Source organism: Calliphora vicina, chromosome 2 (genome assembly GCF_958450345.1).
Source record: "Calliphora vicina chromosome 2, idCalVici1.1, whole genome shotgun sequence".
NCBI classification, from domain to species: Eukaryota; Metazoa; Arthropoda; class Insecta; order Diptera; family Calliphoridae; genus Calliphora; species Calliphora vicina.
This window is the reverse complement of record NC_088781.1, coordinates 56,555,116-56,564,275: the sequence shown is the minus strand read 5'-3', so window position 1 is coordinate 56,564,275 and position 9,160 is coordinate 56,555,116. Positions and strand designations below refer to the sequence as shown.

Genomic DNA, 9,160 nt, shown 5'->3' with positions numbered 1-9,160 from the left:
GACGTATCTTTCGATACGATGGGATATTCACACTCCCTTGGTGACCGTATCGAAATTGATAGATGAATGGACTTTGAGCGAGACGGAACTCAGGTGGTCAAATATCATCACTTGTAGAATATCCAGAATGCTCTGGCCCAGTCTGACAGAGCATAGAACTAGGACTCTTTTGTCTCTTAGTAGGAATTCGATTAGGCTTCTTATGAGTATAATCACTGGGCACCGCATGATTGGATACATGTAGGAACGTATGGGTTACCCACGTTATAACTTTATAACGCATTATAGCTATTGTAGAAGTTGTTTGGATGAGGAATAGAGCATATACTACTATATCTTGGTAGAGCTCTTTTCCATGATGTAAATATGATCAGATTTATTAGAGATACCGGCTGGTTCCCACGGGGACCACAGGAATCACATAGTCAACGAAATTAGGTAGGGAAACTATTCTCACTTTATGTATGAATTCTCAGCATAAGGAAATAGTGTTTCTAAGTGTACCACAATGGGCCACAAGGGCTCCGAGTTAACTCGCTAACTTGCGAGCAACCCACGTAACCTAACCTAAGTGATTTTAAGAAGTGCGCCTTATATGAAAGCTACGGTTAATTATTAGATGATCATCACAAATCATGTATGTAAGTTAATTGGTAATCGGATAGTTGATTTCAACATACAGACGGATATACGAACATGTCTATATCGCTATCTATGTATATCGATCCGGAATATACAGTGAGCCTCAAAAGTGAGTAAACAGCAGCGAATTTTTGGAGTTTTTAAGATCATGAAAATCATTATAGTCCGACTTAAATCTAAATTTTTCACAACCAAAGATATTATTCAAGCCAATCTCTATCAAACCGAAACTTTAAAATTTTAATCGATGCATAAATTTTAGAATTTTCATTATCTTAAAAAATATCCAATAATTTTTGGTGTATACTCACTTTTGCGGCTCACTGTATATACATATATGATGGTCGCAAATGAAGAATTTAAGAAAATTTCAAAAACAGATTCTTATTGCACTCGCTAACACCTACTAGAAAAATAGTATCACTTCCGAGGTATTGATAAATTTGTTGTTGTTCGCTTTTGGGAAAGCTAAAGATACTATACAAATAAAACTATTGAGCGAATGAGAATTACAGACACTCAAACATTACCTTTGAAAATATCATAGCCCAGACAAACACGACCATTGAGATGGACCAACGAAATCGTAGTCTAGCCAATGCAGTGGAAAAAGGGGCAGACCCGCTAACACCAGCAAAAGACATTTCGAAGCAAGACAGACAATATCTGGACCGACTGAAATGTTTGAAATGGAAGGAGCCATTTGTTTCACCCTGGAACCATTTGTACATACCAAATTTAATATTTTGTTTACTTTTTACCTTATTTGTCACAATTGTAGCCTCTGAAAGGCTACAATGAAATTATTTCCCACGGACCTCCAATTAAACTGAAATCCCCAACGTTGGTCATACCTGTTGCAAAAATGAAAACACATTCAGGCAGACTTACGAGTATGTGATGACAAATATGTGCGCCACCGTACACGACATTACTTAAGTACTTTTTATCGTACTTATTTGCCTTCTTTAGAAGCTGAAAACCAAAATTAAACAAAAACCAAAAAAAGGAAAAAAAACAATATATTTTTAAATAAGTTGTTATTGTTTGTTTTTAGCTGTTTAAAGGCTCATTATGTTGTTGAATTTTTGTCTCCTTCTCTGTTTGTTGATGTTGCTGCTGCAACTTCAATGTTCATTTAAACAGATGAAGTGTTGCTGATTGCATGCCATTGTTGCTGCTGTTGTGATTTAGCAAATGTTTTTTTGTTGTTTTTGGGAGGGAATTTCAGTACGTGAAGTAGGAAAGCAGTAATCGTGGTCAAAAAATGTTTTTGGTAACGCACGTTAGTTAAAATTTTGTATTTAATGATATTTTTTTTTTGGAGATTTTCTTAAACTTTTTTTTAGTCTTGGTGACTTTATTGTTTAACATTACATTAGCAATAAGCAAAAGATTTCACTTAAGAGATCCATTAAGTTAAGATTAAATCTAAGAGATTTAAAAGTTTTATTTTTTGTTTTTTGAGAAGATTTGTATTTTAAAATAAAATTTTTTCAATATTTGATGGCATTAACTATATTGATTCATCCCAAAATAAGAATACTATTTGAACATTTTTTATTTATGTATGTGTTCTATAGTTCTATCAAAATAATTAATTGTTTCAGATCATTTAACATTATTACACACAATTCACATAACAAATATTATAACTTTAAATGAATTGGAATTTATAAATTAACCCCCATATGCATAAACAATTTTTATACCCTACACCACCATAGTGAGGAGGGTATTATGCGTTTGTGCAGATGTTTGTAACGCCCAAAAATATTAGTCTAACCTTAAAGTATACCGATCGACTTAGAATCACTTTCTGAGTCGATTAAACGATGTCCGTCCGTCCGGTCGGCTGGCTGGCTGTCCATGTAAACCTTGTGCGCAGAGTACAAGTCGCAATTTTGAAGATATTTCGATAAAATTTGGTACATATTATTTTTTTGGCCCAGGACCAAGCCTATTGAAACTGGCTGAAATCGGTCCATTATTTCATCTAGCCCCCATACAAATGTCCTTCCGAAATTGGACTTTATCGGTCATAAATGTTTAATTTATAAATGTATCTGCACAAATTGTGCTACAAATAACTTTTATATATACAAAATTCATGTCACCAAATTTTGTTACGATCGGTCCATAATTAGTCATAGCTTCCATATAGACCCGCTTCCGAAAATCACTTTAACGTGCATAAATCGCTTAAAAATGTTGGTGTACTCACAAAATTCAACATAGTAAACTTTCATATAGACACAAATCACACGACCTAATTTCATGGTGATCGGTCCATAATTGCTCATAGCCCCCATATAAGGCCCACTTCCAAAAATCACTCAAAAATATAAATTATTGAAATTTTAAAAAAAAATGTTTTTGCTCTTTTACTTAGTGTAGGGTATTATATGGTCGGGCTTGACCGACCATACTTTCTTACTTGTTAAATTTATCAAAGGTTTATAAAACAAAATTTCCATACAAAATTTTATTTATAAAAAATTTATTTATATGAGGCTAAATTTATAATACGTTAAAAGTTTTAAATGAAACTGTTGAAATCGGTCCATTATTTCACGTAGCCCCCATACAAATATACTCTGGACTACATGTTGTTAGAAATGAATAGTTTTTTGGCTAAAAATATAGTTTGAAATCAATCGAAATTCACCATACCTTTTCAAATCTATCGATTTTTTTTAGATCTATTCAAATAAAGTCAGTCATCCTTACAAACATTATACTACCCTGATCCATTTTTTTTGCATAATAAACAATTAAGAAAGTACAGTCGGTCAAATCCGACCATATGATACCCTATAACGAGTATATATGTATAAACAATCTATATATAAATAAAAATCAAATATCGTTTGTTGGTAACGGCTGGACCGATTTGGAAAACTTTTTTTTAAATGTTCATCAGAGTCCGTCATATTTTTTTACGGAAAGAAAAATTGATCACGCCCACCTTTTTCGATTTATTTTTAAATGTTCGTAGTAATCCGATTTAAGTTTTTACTGAAAAATTTACCACTTTTTTCGATTTATATAAAATCGGAATACGGCAGCACCGATTTGGATATTTTTTTAAATGTTCACAATAGTCCACAAAAATTTTTTACAGAAAGAAAAATTGTCCACGCCCACTTATCAAATACATCTGCAAATATGTAACCAAAGGCTGTGAGAATTCCAACGATGAAGTCACTCAATTTCGAATGGGCCGCTATGTTAGCATTAACGAAGCAAAAGACATCCAACTGTTGTTCATTTAGCCGTACATCTGAAAAATTATCAAAAAGTGTAATTTACTAATGAGAATGTATTACAATATGTATTAGTCACATTGGGTAATTTCTTTTGCATGTGTGTTTTTATGATGTGTGGATATAATTCTCATTTGGTTAAAAATATTTTATATACAAGTAGTTTTGGTTTTGTCAAAGGCTTACAAAAATATGTGAATTGTCTTATAAACAGATAATAGCATTTTTTAATGTTTTTCTTTTCTTTTTTATTTGTAGTATTTTCTTATTTTTATTTTTAATAAATTTTTTATTGGTGCTATACCAATTTTGATTAAAAATATTATTTAAAACAGACAAACTTTTCACTGAATCAGTAAAACTAAGAAATTCCAGAAAAACAGAATCAGTGAAATTTTTGTCTGTTTTAAACAAATATTTGTTCGAAATTGTGTGTAAATTCAAACAAAATTTTTATTCAATATCATATTTTTTTAATTGAAAAAATATTGTTTTTTTTTCAATTAAATTTTTGCAAAATTTTGTGTTTGAATTTACAAATTTTGTGATAGGTCCTAATTCAAACAATATTTTGTCTGGGTGAATTTCTTGATTGAATCAGAAATTTAATTCTTTCTGTGTATAAACGACAAAAAAAAAGATCCATGTCTCCCAGTTTTGCCCAAAGTCATGCAATTTATTTTAAAGTGCATGACTTTTTTGGTCTTTTATCACGTAGTGGTGTCCGTATATGGTTATTTTTTTCGCGTTGCACTGTGCAATTATCTCAACTTCCTGCTTCCCATCAAAACGACTGATTTGTGAAGCAAATACAAAGATGCCATGTTATGATATTTTGCATCAAATGCGTATTAGAACATCAAATCCAAATTTGCAACTGCTTGATGAAGTCGAAAAACGCACAAGTGCGTTGCACAAAATTACAATTGGCTTTGCAGCGAATAACAATGATGTCGACGAATTGAATTTTAAGATTCATAGTCAAATTGCTGTCGACTTATTGACGTACAAATCGTTAGTTCCCAAGATGATGTCGGCAACTATCCAAGCGAGTTTTTAAACTCGATGAAATTACCAGGATTATAGCCTCACAATCTCCAACTGAAAGTCGGATCGATAATCATAATGTTACGAAATATAAACTAACGTCTTTCTAATGGCATCCGACTTGCATTAAAAAACTAGATGAATAACGTCATACAGTGGTATGAGAAAAAAAGAGGGAAATAAATCTGTAACTTCTAAACCCTTTGTCCAATTTGAATGAAATTGAAAGGGCACCAGGTCCATTCAAAAAATGCCTATTTTTTATGTAAAATTGAATTTTAGAGCAAAAATTCTTAAAGCGCATAGTCGACATCAAATTATAATAATCTATTTTAGATGGCCCAATATGTTCTTAATTATTTTGTAAAGGCTTCCAATAACCTCGCCCTTAGTATGGATATTATAGCCAAAAAACAAAAAAAACCATTTTTGGAATTTTTCAATACTTTTTTGGGAATTGCGGGATTTCAGATTACAAATTTCAAAATTTGTTTTCATTTTTCCATTTTCAATAAAAAAATCTATATAAGTGTAAAATTTCATTACAAAATATTCATAAATAAAAATTTTATTTCAATTTGAAAAATTTGTATCTATGCCAAAACTTTTTAATTAGCATTTTTTGTCATATTTTTCAAAAAAGTATTCCATGAACTTTTTTATTGTCAAAAGATATACTTTATTGGAAAGTAGACAAAATCTTCTATCCATTGATATATAACATGTCTACCTTATATTTTTTACGTGGAAAATTAATTAGGGAAAACTTAACAACTCGCGGATAATTTACCTAACATCATAAAAAAGCATGTTGCCTACATAACAAAATTTATATGAATGTAAATAACAGTGCTAGGTAAATTCTCAGCGAGTTGTTAAGTTTTCCCTAATTTATTTGACAAGTAAAAAACATAAGGTTGACATGTTATACATCAATGGATAGAGGATTTTATCTACTTATCAAAAATGTATATAACTTTTGACAATTAAAAAATTCATGGAATACTTTTTTGAAAAATATGACAAAAAAAGATTTTTATTGAAATTTGCATTGATACAAATTTTTCAAATTGAAATAAAATTTTTATTTATGAATATTTTGTAATGAAATTTTACACTTATATAGATTTATTTATTGAAAATAGAAAAATTAAAACAAATTTTGAAATTTGTAATCAGGAATCCCGCAATTCCCAAAAAGTATTGAAAAATTCCAAAAATGGGATTTTTTCGTTTTTTGGCTATAGTATCCATACTAGGGGCGGGGTTATCGGAACCCTTTAAAAAATAATTAAGAACATATTAGATCATCTAAAATAGATTATTATAATTTGATATCGACTATGCGATTTGAGAATTTTTGCTCTAAAGTTGAATTTTACATAAAAAATAGGCATTTTTTGAATGGACCTGGTCCCCTCGGTATCAAAAATTATAATTGTTTTTTCATTTAAAATATTTGATGTAAAGTTAGCTTTTCAAAAAGTACAAATTCATTATACAGCCTCTTACAAATTTTTTAGATAACTTAAAAAGAATAAAAGTACTTTTTTCCCCAAAAAATAGCGAAAAATCCCCTTTTTTTATTTTTTTAAGTTCAAATGCATGTAACTGTGGACTCAGTCATGATTTTTAACCAATTCTTTCTTTATTTGATATATACATCTGTTGCTAATCCTATAAAAAAGAGTGGAGAAAATCGGTAAATATTTGGAACCGCGGTCATCAAAAAACTGGAGTAGGGTGGGTAAAAATGTTGAAAATTTAATTTTCAAATGAGAATATCTCCTAAGCTATAAAAGATAATTGATAGCTATAATAATTGATTCTATATAAGTGTTTAGAAGTTACAGATTTATTTCCATCTTTTTTTTTCTCATACCACTGTGCACCGTCGATATGGACTACCAGCCAGCTAGATGGTCAGACGGACGGATGGACAGACTTCTTTAACTGGACTCAAAAAGTTTTTCTGAGTCGATGGATATACTTAGGCCACGTTAGGCTAATACTTCAGCACAAAAGCATAATACCCTTTCCACTATAGTGGGCGTAGGGTATAAAAACGCGTTTGCGGTTGGTCATTTATTTCAGTATTTAAGAGCAATTGTAAATATAAACATATATCAAGAGAAATCAAGATTTTCTGTAGAAAAGTTCATTAGTAAAACCACAAAATTGTTTTCACCACAATTACTGACAAATTATGTATAAATTTATAGCAAACATATTTACTATAAAGGTTGTGTAAAAAGAAAATAAGTTAGTTTCTGCTGACTTTCAATAAAGACACAACTTGTTTAGTAAAACTAAATAAAAATAATAATAATATGAAACTATATTATTATTTAGTGGCGATTTTTATCGCCTGTCAACTTCCCTGGACCAAAGCCAGCAAAATGGTGTGTTATTATGACACCACTGGAGCTGTCAGAGAAGGTTAGTTTTCCAAAAATAAACTACTATAACTAATATAATAAATAAAATGTTTTTTAATAGGTCCTGCCAAGTTCACTCCCAAAGATATGGAAACAGCTTTACAGTTCTGTTCCTATGTAATTTACAGTTACAACGTTATTGCGCCCAAAACAGTTGTTGACTCATCTCTGTTACAACGACAGCAACAGGAGTTTCTTAATGTGGCCAAAATCAAAACTAAATTTCCAAATGTTAAATTTCTATTTAGTTTAAGTGGTCACAAAGATTTGGCAGATACCGGAAGTTTTCTGAAATTCCTAGAAGCCGATCATAAAGCTCAAAATACGTTTGTCACTTCTGTCGTTGAGATATTGCGTAAATATAAATTTGATGGCTTGAGTTTGGATCTTCCACTACCAACAGAGAAGCCCAAAAGAGTGCAATCATATTATGCTGCCATAGTGTCTGGTATTAAGAATTTATTTGCCTCAAACTCGCCGGAGGATGCAAAGGCATCAGAGCATAAGAAGCAGCTGACCGATTTGATAGCTCAACTGAGTGCGGCGTTGAAGGTGCACAATTTAATGTTGAGTCTAACGGTTATGCCGAATGTTAAGTCAAAATGTAAGTAGAAAGAACTCAGATAGGTCTCCTTGGGGGTAGGGACCAGTTTTAGTTCGAACACTTTATATGAAAGTGTCTTGACTTTCACAAGTCACGTTCTAAACAATTGACACAAGTTTCCCACAGGGTTCATCTATTCATTAGATTACCTACCCTTTCTTTTCAGCATATTTCGATACTAAAAGCATTATAAAGAATCTGGACTTTGTTATACTCTCAGCATTTGATTTCTATACCCCGGAACGTAATCCCGAAATAGCCGACTATGTGGCACCCATTCATGCTCCCATTAAAACCGGTAATCGTTTGCCACAAGCTAATGTCGATCAGTTAGTAGAAGAGTGGTTAAAAACTCTAAAAGTACCAGCCCAGAAATTAATTGTTGGTATACCGGCTTATGGACGTTCTTGGAAAATGAGTAATGAATCGAAACCATCGGGACTACCACCTGTTTCATTTACACAAGGACCTGGTCCCGCTGGAAATCAAACACATCTGCCTGGTTTTCTATCATGGCCTGAGGTATGCGTACAGATTCCAAAAGCCTCGAGCAAAGTAAATACTTTAGTTACCGCTTTACGTTCTGTTATTGATCCAACTAAAAAATATGGTAATTATGCCTATCGTGCGGCAGATAAAAATGGTAATGCTGGTCTTTGGATTAGTTACGAGGATCCCTCGACAGTTGCCGCCAAGGCTGAGTATGCTAAACATCACAATTTAGGGGGCGTGGCTTTGTTTGACATCACTTTGGATGATTTACGTGGCCGTTGTAATGGTGACACATTTCCAATGCTGAGATCAATTGTAGCTAAGTTATTGCAGTGAGCTTGTATCTTGTGGTTTTGTTTTTTTTTGTATTCATTTATAAAGTGTAGAAATTTATTAATTAAATAAAAATAATCACAATGGTCAGAAAATAATTGATTTTTTTTTAACCACAAACTAGCTTTTCTCATTTAATAATCATCAATATTATATGCGAATCGATTGTTGTGCATTTTATATAAAAACATTTACATATCTGGTTGACCCGACTTGGTTAGTTTTACGATTTCTAAACGAAGCACAGTTGCTCATTTGCGTTTTTCATCGGCCAAAACTCTGTAACTTTTGAACCGATAGATATATTTTAGAAACTTTTGGTGGACAGATAACTTCTT

At 31.8% G+C, this 9,160-nt stretch overlaps 1 protein-coding gene across 1 annotated transcript; it reads left to right on the top strand.

Annotated features, from left to right (window-relative positions):
- Window positions 1-7,232: 7,232 nt before the first annotated feature.
- LOC135950217 (chitinase-like protein Idgf3) lies at window positions 7,233-8,920 on the top strand. The gene is made up of 3 exons (XM_065499746.1): window positions 7,233-7,394; window positions 7,455-7,997; window positions 8,164-8,920. The coding sequence occupies exons 1-3, from the start codon at window positions 7,286-7,288 to the stop codon at window positions 8,823-8,825; spliced, it is 1,314 nt and encodes a 437-aa protein (XP_065355818.1). The 5' UTR covers window positions 7,233-7,285; the 3' UTR covers window positions 8,826-8,920.
- Window positions 8,921-9,160: the final 240 nt, after the last annotated feature.